At 39.5% G+C, this 14,391-nt stretch overlaps 1 protein-coding gene across 1 annotated transcript; it reads right to left on the bottom strand.

The window, feature by feature from the left end:
* Positions 1 to 10,565: 10,565 nt before the first annotated feature.
* On the bottom strand, positions 10,566 to 13,078 carry LOC149843135 (pentatricopeptide repeat-containing protein At2g13600-like). The gene is made up of 2 exons (XM_090000840.1): positions 13,058 to 13,078; positions 10,566 to 12,944 (listed from the first exon to the last, which is right to left on the bottom strand). Exons 1-2 carry the CDS (start codon positions 13,076 to 13,078, stop codon positions 10,566 to 10,568), a joined length of 2,400 nt encoding a protein of 799 aa, XP_089856966.1.
* Positions 13,079 to 14,391: the final 1,313 nt, after the last annotated feature.

Genomic DNA, 14,391 nt, shown 5'->3' with positions numbered 1-14,391 from the left:
TATTTATAAATAGAGGCCCTCATGAGGAGGATTAATAAGGTTAGTTCTCTTTTTCTCTCATCTCTTCCCCGCGTCCCTTAGAGCCTTTCCTTCTATTTTTTGGGTTCAATAAATGTCTCCATGTGATTCTAGGGGTTGTATTAGATCTTTCTCAAGCTAGTAAAAGGTATGGATCGTCCGGATCATGCAAAAAGATCCGCCAAAATCTTCGAAAAACATTTTTCCAACACGAGGTAGGTGATTTATGTTTTTCTTGCAAAAACAGAATTCTTGGCATGAATTTTAATATTTTTCATGAGTTTAGACCACGATCAAACCCTCTTAACTGTTGGTTTGAACCATATCTAAAGATCCATTAAAAAAGAACATTTTCGTCAAAAGAAAACTCTCTTAGAAATCAAGTTTTTCATAAAAAAAACCTGGTGTCTCAGAAAAAAAATCTATAAATTTTATAAATGCTTGTGTTATGCTTTGATTTTCTTGCATGTAATGATTTATATTGGTAAAATAGATTGTTGTAAACATTCTATAATTTTTTTGTGAATTTTCATGGTTAAAATTTAGAGATATTACGATTTTAGCAATATTGGATTTTTCACAAAATAAATCAGTAAATATTGAAAAGATATAGATTTCATAACTAGATTCATGAAATATTCAATGGTAGTTGATAGATTTTATTAAAGTAGTTATTATATAATTTTTGTAGATTTTTCTAAATTTTTATTTCATGCATATTTTATGATTTTATTAAATTATTATATATTTTACCAAATTAATTTATGAGAAAATAAAGCATGTGTGAGACAGGCATATTTTTCTGACCAAATGGCTGATGGAAGGTATGATTTGTCTGAACAAAATCATGTGCAGACAAATACAACCCCTGTGATAGTCAGAACAAAATATGTTATGTCTGTAGTAAAACATTCATAACTTCCTCATACTTCTTGAATGTGTGAATTGATGCTCTCTTGTTTAATTTGGTAGATTGAATATGCATGACTAGTTTTGTAATTATTTCAGTAAATTTTTAAATGCTAAACTATGAAACTGTTGTTAAAATTTTTGCTTTGTATTTCTGTCTTACGAGTTTAGTATATCTCACTCTACTAAGACATGTGTTGTCTGACTTTATACAGTTTAATATTTTTCAGGTAATGAAGGGTAGCTTACATGCGAAGGCGGGAGGTTGCGACGGAGACTGAGCCTTCCTTTCCTTTGTATTTACAAGATTTTTGGACTCTGATTTATTATTTGATTATTATGTCAATGAACTAAAGTAATTATTTTGTTTGAATGATTATGGACATTAATATAGTTTTTGAAAGCTAAAATCTATTTCTTTTGAACCCCCACAATTGTATGATTACACATGGATAAGAGAAGTAGCACGCCAACTTTTAGACCCGATGAGTTTTTCTTTTTGTTGTTATTTGCTAAAATATTTAAAGGTATATAAAAAAAATTTCTACCATTTTTCGGGTTATAAAAATTTGGGTGTTACAAAGGAGCAACCCCCTTTCGATGTAAAGGTTCGAGATGACATCCATATCAAATGTGCATGTGTGTGCTGATATGAAGCTGAACATCCAAGTGTCTAAATTCAAACTAGACTTTTATATATATTGCCAATGAAATTGACATATATCGTTTTGGGCATGTATTGACTTTGTGGGTTAGGAAAGGTTGTGTGGAACTTTGAAAAAATGAAGGTGCATTTAAAAAAAGGTAGAAAAACTTATATGCTTGAAGGTAATTGGACCACATAAGGGAGATAAAGTTCATTCTAAAGAGGCCCTAAAACTCTTTAGAGTCACTCATGCTGCCCTCTTATGCATGACAAAGGCGGAACCAATTGCTTCCAAGGAAATTATAGAAGAAATTTCTCCTGACATGCGTATGTTGCTTGACCAATTTGAGGATGTATTTTATGAACCTACTTCTCTACCTCCTCTAATGTCTTAGGACCACTATATTGCCTTAATTTTTGGTGTTAAACTTGTTAGTGTTAGGCCCTATAGGTGTACACATTCCCAAAATGATGAAATTGAGTGTTTAGTTCAAAAAATATTGGAAAGTGGTGTGATTTGGCTGAGCTTCAGCTCATACTCATCACCAATACTTTTGATACATAAGAAGGACAATACATGAAGATTTTGTGAGCATTAAATACTTTGACCATTAAGAATAAACATCATATTTTAATCATAGATGAGTTTTTTGATGAATTGTATGGAGCTCACTTCTTCACAAAGATTGATTTGTGTGTCGATTATCACTAAATTCGGATGGACGAAATTGATGTTCCAAAAACAACATTTCAGACTCATGGTAGTCAATATGAGTTCCTAATTATTCTCTTTTGTTGGACCAATGCCTTGACCACATCCCAATAGGTGATGAATGAGGTGTTTAAACCAATGCTCTATCAATTTGTCTTGGTATTTTTTAATGATATTTTGGTTTATAGTCAAAATTAAGAAGATCATATAGAACATGTAAGGTCTGTTTTAGGCATCCTAAAAGCACACAAACTCTTTGCCAAGAAGACTAAGTGCAGTTTTCGATAACCTAGGGCGTCTTACCTTGGGCACATCATAGACTAATATAGAGTTAGCGTATATTCAGATACGATAGAAGCTATGATCTCTTAGCCTAATCCTAACACAATCAAGGCCTTGAGAGAGTTCTTAGGACTCATTGGATATTACTGAAGGTTCATTAAGAATTATGGTATCATTGTAGCTCTCATGACAACTATGTTGAAAAAAGAACTCTTTTACTTGACCAAAAAAATATAATTGGCCTTTAAAAAGTTTAAGCAAGCTGTGTGAGGCTATTGTCTTGTCCTTACCAGATTTCTCTAAGGTCTTCATCATAGAGATTGATGCATGCGACATAGGAATATGAGTTGTTTTAATACAAGATGGGTATCCTTTGGCTTTCCTAAGCAAGAGTCTTCTAATAGTTCTAAAACACTCTCAACTTATGAGAAAGAGATGTTTGCTATTATGTTGGCTCTCAAAAAGTGAATACTATATTTGCTTGGAAGACACTTCGTAGTCACCACCAATCGTAAGAGCCTTAAGTACCTCATGGATCAACAAATTTCTACCCCATTCTAATAAAAAATGAGTTGAAAAGATTATGAGATGTGATTTTGAGTTCCAATACAAGAAGGAACCTGAGAATCGTGTAGCCGATGCTCTTTCTCGATGACTCTAATATGCCAAATTAAATGTTCTCATTGTTGTAAATGTGACATGTCGAGTAAGGCATGTATGATACAAAATAATAGCGATAAAATATAAAAGATAAGGAGGTCCCTCAGGGAGAACCTAGGCAGACACTCTCGCTACCAAGTGAAGGGTGACAATTATACAAATGATTTTTACTTTCAAGTGATGCAATGATCATCCCAGTTCTCCTCCATTATTATCATTTCTCCCCCTTGGGCGGGCATGAAGGAGGTTTTCAAAACCCAACAACAGATTAAAGGCGAGTTTTATTGGCCTAAGATAAAGAATCATGTGATGAAATCCGTACGTGAATGTCTCGTATACCAAGATAATAAATATGAAGCCATCAAGCCAGTCAGATATATTCACCCCTTGCCCATACCGAGTCATGCATGGTGTGATATATCCATGGATTTTATTTAAGCCTTACCTCCTAATTATAAGGAAGCCATCCATGTAGTTGTTGATAGATTGATTAAGTTTGCCTATTTCATGGTCTCACCCCAAAAATATTTCACCCAAACCATAGTTAAGACCTTTCACTAAAATGTTGGTAAACTCTATGGAATACCCAAATTCATAGATTGTGACTGAGACTCCCTCTTCATTAATCATTTCTAAAAAGAATACTTCAACCTGCTGGAAATTGAAATAAAATTTAGTACAAGGTCGAGTAGTCCTATAATACCTCATACCATTCTTTCACTAAAATGACCTCACATGAAGCCTTGTATGGATAAACCCCACCTAAAACCCTAGCTTATGAAGGAGAAAGTGCTAAATCCATCGAAGTGGACAGGCAACTGAAACAAAGAGATGTAGTCCTGCGTTAATTCAATGACAACTTGGCTAAATCACATAATGGAATAAAGCAAGTACATGTCAGGAACAAAAAGGATCATGAATTCCAATAAAAAGATTGAGTATGGTTGAAAATAAGACCCAAGAGGCAAGCACCCAATTAGAAGAAGACCACCCATAAGCTCTCACCTCGATATTCTTGACCATATCAGATCTTGGAGTGGGTTAGACCAGTAACCTACAAGCTCAAGTTACCACCAACTTCTTAAATCCACCCCATATTCCATGTTTTCATATTTAATGCATATCATGGAGAACTTGCCAAGGAAACTATAGAATCGAACAAACTGATGCCTAGAGGAGTAGGCCCAACTGAACGAGGAGGGGATGTTACAGATCAAGTTCGAACCTTTCAATTTGAGACTCAGTGGAATGCCACCCAGAAGAAGGATGGCACCATGCTGACATCACTTCAAGCTCTCTCTCTCTCTCTCTCTCTCTCTCTCTCTCTCTCTCTCCTTGAGTCATCCAACATGAAGGAGCTGGAGGAGTCTTAAAGACCTAAATTAAAAAATGCTAAGATGAACCTAATCTAATTTTAGATGACCTTAAATTAGAAAATGATAAGAAAGGCCTAGTCTAATTTTGAGAGGGTTGTTTATGAGTATTGAAAGATGAAATGGTTGCTAGAGGTAATCAATACGGGTGTATCTCCTCTATGTAAAGGCATGCAATCCCCTCTTTTTAAGGATATGCCATTAAAGTTTTACCATCTAAGCTCTCACTCTTTCTCTTTGTTTCTCTCACTCTTATCTTCTCTACAATCTCCATAGTCGTAGAGCACCTTCTAGAGTTTCTTACATAATGGTCTCAAGCCTATGAACCACCCCAGCACTAAGTCTAGTTCAGAATTGCCCAAACCTAGCCAAGTTTTGTTTGTTGTTAACAACATAATTTCGTTAGACTTGCACAATCTGTATCTCTCAAACTGTGTAGAATTTGGGACTGAAATTTAAACCCTAGACTCTTTCATGTGTCTTCTGTTTACTTCTAAAACTTTATGATTTTTGAATAACCCAGTGACAAAAACTTAATTTTTTATTAAACCCTTTTAGAGCCAAATCACATACCATAACTAGTAAACCTAGAGAACTTGACTAGAGCCTATATCTATGACCAGTAGCCCAACAAAGCTTTTGAGGGTTTAAAACAATAATTTGTGTCTGGCCGTAGATAATTCATGATATCAGGGTTAACATTTTCAAACTTAGATTTAACCACTGCTAATAGATCCAAAGACTAATCTTGCCTCCAATTTCCAAGAAAAAAGGTGTCGATCCTTATAATTAAGGCCCCTAGCATTCTAGACCGCAAACTTCATTGAGACGATGATAAGTTCCTCCTAGACATACAGAGGAGCGATTACCGAAGTAGGTTATATGTCCCCCCCCCCCCCCAACAGGGCATCTCATGCTCGGGGGTCCCAAAAAGCACCATGTATTTAAGCCTGTGTGTCTCGTATCCCCATGTTTGTCAACATTAATTAGTATTGGAGTTTGATGCGATTGCAAATACTTAAGTACCCCCTCCTTCATTGGTGCAAAAAAAAATAATGATTCTAGAAAAGGAGTGATTGTAAAGACTTAAGTGCCCCGAAGATGATTATTTAAGACCCAGTCTCTGCACTGCAGGATTATCCGAGAAAAAAATATCTCCTGGAGGAGGCCATGAACATCAACCTTCTCACTCTCTCTCTCCCTTCTCTTTCTGCTTCTGTGCACATCCAACAGAAGATCCTACATTGCTCCATCAAGCATCGACTGACCTGCACATTGACTGTTGTGGAGCCTGATTCAGAGTTTTTACCCTTACAGAAGGAGGGTTTGAGGGCTCCTCCCAGCATGGGTAGCAGCATCAATCAACTAAATGAGTTGTGGAGCCTGATTCAGAGTTTTTACCCTTACAAAAGGGGGGTCTGAGGGCTCCTCCCAGCGTAGGTAGCATCATTCAACTTGATGAGTTGTGGAGCTTGATTCAGAGTTTTTGCCCTTACAGGAGGAGGGTTTGGGGGCTCCTCCCAGCGTGGATAGCATCGTTTAACTTGATTCGTTGTGGAGCCTGATTTAAAGTTTTTGCCCTTACAAGAGGGGGGTTTGGGGGCTCCTCCCAGCGTGGGTAGCATCGTTCAACTTGATGAGTTGTGGAGCCTGATTCATAGTTTTTGCCCTTACAGGAGGGGGTTTGGGGGCTCATCCCAGCGTGGGTAGCATCATTCAACTTGATGAGTTGTGGAGCCTGATTTAGAGTTTTTGCCCTTACAAGAGGGGGGTCCGGGGGCTCCCCTCTGACGTGGGTCCTGCTGCGCGGTCAGCGGGCCAAGGGGGGCCGCCCCTGCCGGGGGCTCGGGGGGCAGCGCCCCCCGGACCAATTTTTTTTGGGGCCTTGTATAATTTTTTATTTTCTTTCCCTCTTTTAACCATCGAAAAAGAACAATAAAGCGATTTGTACTGTCTTTCGCAAATCACTATAGCGATTTGTAGTGTTATTCAGTAAGCAAATCACTACCCGAATTAGGACCAACTTGTCATGGCCATATCTCCCTAACCAAAGATCATATTCCAAATCCGTAAAAAGTGGTGTCTTCGTTATTGAGTCTAGTTTATTCATGTAAATTTTTAGTGATTTTTATGGTCATTTCATTCTGTATTTTAACTAAAAAATAGACCCCTATTATTCTGTGTTGTTCAACACAAAAACACTACAAATCGCTATAATGATTTGCGGAAGACACTACAAATCGTTGTTGGAAGACCAAATAACACTATAAATCACTGTGGGGCTTATTGGAGACCCGAAAACACTATAAATCATTATACAAAGACCCGTCAATACTACAAATCGCTATTGGAAGACCGAATAACACTATAAATCGTTGTTGGGCTCGTTGGAGACCTGAAAACACTACAAATCGCTGTAAGACGACCCAACAATACTATAAATCGCTGTTGAAAGATTAGATAACACTATAAATCATTGTGAGCTTGTTGGAGACCCGAAAACATTACAAATCGTTGTAGGAAGGCCCAACAATACTACAAATCGTTGTTGAATGACCAGACAATATTATAAATCGTTGTGGGGCTCGTTGGAGACCCGACAACACTAAAAATTGTTGTAGGGGAGTCATTGAAAAAATCATGGGAAAGAAACAGAAAAAGAAAAATAAAAAAATTGTGGGAAAGAAAATACTTTATTGCTCTTTTTTGATAGTTAAAAGAGGGAAAAAAATAAAAAAATTATACAAGGCCCCAAAAAAATTTGGTCCGGGGGGCGCTGCCCCCCGCCAGGGGCGACCCCCCTGGCCCGCTGACCGCGCAACGAGACCCACGCCAGGGGAGAGCCCCCGAACCCCTCTCCTGTAAGGGCAAAAACTCTAAATCAGGCTCCACAACTCATCAAGTTGAACGATGCTATCCACGCTGGGAGGAACCCCCAAACCCTCCTCCTGTAAGGGCAAAAGCTCTGAATCAAGCTCCACAACTCATCAAGTTGAACGATGCTACAGTCAGTGTGCAGGTCAGTTGGTGTTTGATGGAGCAATGTAGGATCGTTTGCTGGATGTGCATAGAAGTAGAAAGAGAAGGGAGAGAGAGTGAGAGGGTTGATGTTCATGGCCTTCTCCAGGGGGAACTCTTTGCCTCCCTTGATTTCTTCTCTAGAGAGAGAGAGAGAGAGGATTTTACAGTGTTTTATAGAGAAGGAAGAAGAAGATAATGATGAAAAGTTCAAACAAGCATTTTTGATGGCTCAGGTTCATTTCGGCGGATGACCATCGGATCGCCGACTCACCATCGTTTCGCCAGATCACCATCGACGAAATGATTAAGGTTCGTTTCGCTGTGTAGACTTTGAAGAGTTAACATCATCCTTGACTTTCTGGATGAAAGACATGTTTGTCCTTTTTTTGAACCGTTTGTTTTTTCTTTTTTGAATATTGTTTTATGAAAAGAATAGCAAGAAAGGGTACTTAAGTCTTTGCAACCACACTAGACTCCAATGCAAAGCTATGTCAACATACACGGGAATACGAGCCCCATGTGCTTGTATACGTGGTGCTCATTCAGACCCCCGAACACAGACGTGGGATTCAGTGAATCATCGGGGGTGAACATACACCACCCTCCCAGCGATTACTATCATTCAATGACAAGGATGGGATGTCAAGGTTTCTAATTTTTCTGTTCAATTTGGTGAGGCAGAGACTCTTCAGTTAGGGAATACAAAGCTTGGACCTACCGATGGATCAAAGAAACAAGAACAAAAAGAGAAAAAAGTCACACACCAAAACAAAAATTTTAAGTAGTTCCGGCAATGATTCTTCTTCTTTATTGATTGGGACGCCAGCTGGGTAGATTGGGACCCACCTCAGGAGTATTGCACAGACTACCTAGGCAATAATAATCACAACCGAGGAGCACTGATGATTGGGTGGGCCATCCTGTCAACGTAGGAAAGCACAAAAGTTGCCAGCATTGGAGATTCTGCCAGATTCCGGTCGCCATTTTTGAACCTTGTACGCAAACGCAAGGCATCGATGGGACGATGTCGGAGAAGCAGGATAGCAATATTTCCAATAGACAAAAAAATCAAATTAGTTTCTCACAAACAGGCTCATTGATCATCAAAGGAAACACCCTTTTGAGGCATAAAGCAGTTGGCTCTATGCGAAGCGGAGGAGGACTCGGAAGGGTTAGAACACCACTTGGACATGTCAGTGTTAACAACCGTGAGGTTTGGATTATTTTGATGACGGCTTTGAGGACAGCTGAAGTTGAGGCAGCCTCACCTCTCACAACACCAAGCCAACTTTATGATTCAGCTCATCAAGCCCATTTGGGATTTATTTATTTATTTTTTTTAATGAAAAACTAGTTTGGGAGTTCGAATGAGCTCGCCAAGCCGCAAGTGGCTCGTCTTGTTTCACAAGCCTAAACTCAGTGCATAAAAAGTGACCAGCACTCCCAACTTTTGGTAAATCTTGTAACCAACATAACTTTTTTGCCTAATTGCTGTTAGTAGGAACGGTGGAGTTCATGAACTTTGTTGCATTTCACGTGACACTCAAAGTTGGTGTCATCAAACTGAAGGTGGGGATAGATTTAGGTGACAAACTTGGTTTTGTTGTTTCACGTGACAGCATTCAAGTGTGGAGGTAATTTTGCAATGGGCCTCTCCACAAATCATGCATTGTTTGATGGAATTGGAGCTAAACTTTTCCTCCAAAACTTGGCCTCCTTGTAGCTGGGAAAGGCCTATACATGGCTCCATATACAGATAGAAGCATCCTCAATGCAAGATCTCCACTGCTAATCTCTTTCGACCACCCTGATCTCATGAAAAAGCATCCTTTTCTTAATTGGGAGTAATTAATTACTTGTGTTTATAAGAGTGATGTCATCATCAGCAAGATTTATGATGAGCTAAAACAACTGCATCATGAAGAGATTTCAGAGAAAGGGTACGTATGGGCCTCATGGTTCCACTCGAGCATATACCGAGCCATCAAATGAGCCAGACACTTAGGAACAGTAAAATTCCGTTGAATACCTCACTGACTACCTGATCTGTGACATCCTAATCACTCTCCCACTTTTAGTTTTCTTGGATGATTGAACTCTTTGATACTTCGTCATCATCTTGAGGAAGGCATGCTTATATTGGATGCAGCAGTTGACAGGGTATGATCAAAAGGTTCCTTCTAGATATAAAGCTAAGAACCGTTCTTAGTACAGTATTCCCTCTAAATCTCAATTGTGCTTTTTTTCCTTTTCTTTTTACAGAAGGCAGAGAATTATGTACACAGCTATTGGATTGGTCCAAGATACAATAACTTCACTTTACAGATTTAACTATTTCCATCTATTGGCAATCATGGTGATGGCTGTGAAGTTGCTGTCTTGTGATGCTGGCAATGCTGATAATGAAGGAGTTCGTTTTTTCGATGAAATAATGGAGGAGTTGGAGATCACAACAATGATAAGTAGGCAGAGATTCCAAATCTAACGCATGGCTCAACCTTAGCTTTCACCATTTGCACCCGTTTTTTTTTTAGTGCCAGGATATCTTCCAACATGGTCTGACTGGGGCATGCCCTGGTTTAATCCAAATAAAAATTTGGATGCAAATCTGATTATATATGTGACAATCTGATTAGATCAACTAGCAATCAGATCAGAACATGACCAGATGCTCTCATGGCTCAGCCCATCAAAATTGAAGTTGGGTCTGAGTCAAGTATGATTTGTTTACATTCCTATAAACATCTATAAATCCTAAATTGGTGGTTAAATAATGAACTATCGACTTGATGCCAAAGCCCAGTGCCTAGTGGAGGACCAAGTAGAAGTAGCAAGATTTGGTGCCAGCAAGAGACAGCCCTTTCAACCACTCTCAGACTACACCTTGCCTTGTTCTTACCTGCCATAGGAAAAGAAGGGAAGGAAAAAGGGAAAATATCACAAATCAAGGAGCAAAGTTGAGGTCTGGTACATAACCAGCCTCTTTCATTTCATTGAGAAGTTCCTCCAACTTGATATGAATATCTTTTGTTCTAAGGTGAGACTTATCCCTTGAGGAGAAGGCATGAACCTTATTTCTGATCATAATCCAGCTATAACCAGCTTCCTTCTTAGAACACTTAGCCTCCATGTCCCTCCTTGCTGTGTCTGCACCATCCGGCTCACCATTTTCTTTAAGTAAATTTGCAAGAAGAATATAGTTAGCGGAATCATTAGGAGATAATAAGATTGCTCGTGCAGCAGCAATCTTGCCTAGTCTGAGATCTTTATGCAATCTACATGCTGCCAAGAGTGTCTTCCACACTAGGCCGTCAGGTTCAAAGGGCATCTTATCAATCAATTCAGCTGCTTCATCCAATTTCCCAGCACGACCAAGTATATCGACCATGCAAGAGTAATGTGAAATTGTTGGCACAACTCCATATACACTATCCATTATGGTAAAGAATTTACATGCTTCATTTACATAACCTGCATGGCTACATGCAGAAAGAATCCCCACGATGGTGGCACTATCAGGAACTTCACCTAAGCTGGTCATCCTCTCAAACACTTGAAGAGCATCCTTCCCCAAACCGTGATGTGCATATCCATGTATCAATGTGTTCCATGACAGGACATCAGGTGTAGGTGTGACCTCAAAAGCCATACATGCATCAGCCATATTTCCACATTTTGAGTACATAGATACAAGAGCATTTGACACACATATATCATGATCAAATGATAACTTCAATGCTAAAGCATGGAATTGTCTTCCTTGTTCCAAGGCTGCAAGATCACCACAAGAACTAATGACACTGGAAAATGCATGTTCAGTAGGCTCAGCATCTCTCTTGTGCATCAAGCATAGCATTCTGGCAGCTTCTTCATTTTGCCCATTTTGTGCATATCCAGCAATAGCAGCCGACCATGAAACTGAATCACATATAGAAATCCTATAAAAAACTTGGCCTAGTTCATCAACCATGCTGTTTCTAGCATACATTGTTATTAAAGCATTCATGACATGATCATTTGATTCAAAATTGAGCTTAATTGCATAAGAATGTAACTGTAGTCCATGAATGAAGCCAGACGATGACAACCCACAAGAAGAAATGACAGTCGCAAGTGTGAACTGGTTGGGCACGATGCCCATAGTCAGCATCTTAACAAACAATTCAAGTGCATGTTTCACGAGCCCATTCTTCACATAACCATCTATCATTCCACTCCAAGTGACCACATTCCGAAACTGCATTGCATCAAAGATCATTCGTGCATAATCAATCTGATAACATTTTGAGTACATATTTATCAGAGCACTTGCAGCATAGATCCCACAAAGTTCTGCCTTGATCGTATAAGCATGGAGTTGCATGCCTAGTTCACAAGCAAACAAGTTCCCACATGCAATCAGCATGCTTCCAATCGTATGCTCGTTTGGGACAAGTCCCAAACTCTGCATCCTCACAAAAACATCTATTGCTGACTCAGAGAATCCATTATGAGAAAGCCCAGCAATCAAGGTAGTGTAGGACACAACATCTGGCCAGAGCATTTTCTCAAACACTCGTTGAGCATCGCCAATCAAGCCAAACCTAGCATACAAGTCAATCAAACAATTCTCAACTCTAGAATTAGAGCTAAACCCAGTCTTCACTGCTAGAGAATGCACCTGTTTCCCATCGTCCAGCGACATACATGCCTGAATCGCAGCATTGAAAGTGAAGTCGTTTGGATGAATACCAGCAACCATCATCTGACGGAATATGGAGAACCCCATCCGATGTTGGTTGTTCTTAACACAACCAACAATCATGGACGTCCAAGCGACAACATTTCTATGAGGCATTTCATCGAACATTTGGTGGGCACAATACAAGCAACCGGAATTCAGGCACAGATTCAAGAGACTTGTTTCCAGGACCACCCCAGGCGAGAACCCCTCATCCTTCATAGCAAAGTACACCTTTCTAGACTCTTCTAGAAGGCCCATTTCGATGCATATGCGCAGGACGTGAGAATACGCTTTGTGGGTAGGCTCGGAATCCTGCAATTTCGACAAAACTTGATCGAATTTCCCTTGTTTGCACAGTGGCAAGAGATCTCCCTTGATGGTGGAGGCTAGCTTCAAAGATCTTGAATTTTGAGGCCTTTCAGTGGGTATCTCAACGAGGGTGGAAGCAGAACTTACCAAAAAAGAGAGAATTGGTGTTCTGCTTGGAAATTGAGAGATGAGTAGAGGAGAAGTGTTGTGTGAAAGGGAGGGTTTGAATGAAAGGGAGAAGGAAGGTGCGCAGAACTCCATTGGTGCAGGAGAGTTCTCTTCATCTGCCAACTGTCAAAACGAAACCGAAATTTTGAAAAAGAGGGTGCGAGAGGGTCGTCAGTTGGGCAGAGGATAGGTCTCTCGAACGCCGTTCATCCATGCGATGAACGGCATCCAACTACCGTAGTTGGATTGCCCACCATCGCATCTAGAGTGCAACGGATGGACGGCTAAGAAGTGAGAACGAAAAAGCTAACCGCGGCGGTACTGCTGACGCGATGAATGGCATATGACCATGGGCTTTTGGCTTTGTTCTCAGCCGTCCATCTCTAGATAATATTTATTTAAACATTAACGGCTCTAAACAAACCTGAGGGGTGCATTATCATTGACCGCACATTAGCTGGCCTCTAGTTGGTAAAACGCTTGAGGTTCCTCTTGCCCACTAGAGAGTACACTCAAGCGGCAAAGGTTGCCACCACCTGTGGGTTTCGAACTTGTGATCTCCCGTCAACTTAGTGACATTCTCAAGTCGATAAGTGGAGTCCTTGTATTACATAGAGCCAATGGCTCAAATTTCACCAGTTTCATACGATATTCTACGCTAATAAAACCCCCAAACGCGAAATTGATTATTAAAATTGCAGATCAGATCAACTTTCCTTCTTATCGAGCCCAACTTATTCAGTGGGCACAATTCAAAGGGGACCTTGAACCCCAAAGCTGAAAGCTATCCAAGAAAGAACCTCACCAATCACCACACATCCATGGTCCAAATTGCGCATTTTAAAAGTGCATGGGGACCACGGACCACCATCCATGAGAAGGCAAAAAATGCACCAATAATTCAGTCGGGCACTCGCTCTAAGATCAATTCCCTTAGCAATAAAACGTTTTTTTTGTATTGACATAGAAAGCTGAGGGTTAGGGCAGATCCCTACCAATTATACAACTATACCATTTGGGATTCGAACTTGCAACGTCCAACACAAGAAGACGTGTGCACTTACTGCTCCGGCCACACAAGTGGAGACCCCCCTGTTGGTGATACTGTCAGTATTACTGTCATTTATGTGATACTAAATATCAATTCATTGCTCGATTTAGGTTGTGATCTTATATGGGCACGTTTAGAAGTGAGAAATATAGTAGGGGCAAATTCATCTTTTTCAAAGAAGTTTTTTCTAAAAAAAAAAAAGCTTTTTAAAAGGAATAATTTTTGATAGAAAAAATTCCTTCACCTAGGGGTGGAGAAATTTTTTCTATCAAAAGAAAATTTTGCATTAAGGCCTGCCGGGTATCAATCAAATGAAAAACTATTAACATTAATATTGAGCCTTGATCTTCTTCTCAAAAAAAAAAGAAAAATTATACACACAAAACTCAGACCCCAAACTCAAACAGGTCATATGAAAAAAATAGTACTGGAATTGGGGGATGAGAAGTTCAGAACTTTCAGCTTTCAACCCAGTTTATAAGGTCCACGATATTTTTAAGGTAATATTATGCGAAGTGT

Source organism: Nuphar pumila, chromosome 3 (assembly GCF_984573655.1).
Source record: "Nuphar pumila chromosome 3, dmNupPumi1.hap1.1, whole genome shotgun sequence".
Taxonomy (NCBI): Eukaryota; Viridiplantae; Streptophyta; class Magnoliopsida; order Nymphaeales; family Nymphaeaceae; genus Nuphar; species Nuphar pumila.
This window is presented reverse-complemented; position numbering and strand designations above follow the sequence as displayed.

Bases quoted from the DNA above. Each gene is read 5' to 3' on its own strand.
- LOC149843135 (XM_090000840.1), bottom strand. From the start codon at position 13,078: ATGGTGGGCAATCCAACTACG. The intron at 12,945-13,057 runs GTAGTTGGATGC...TCGTTTTGACAG, and splicing joins TGGTGGGCAATCCAACTACG to TTGGCAGATGAAGAGAACTC.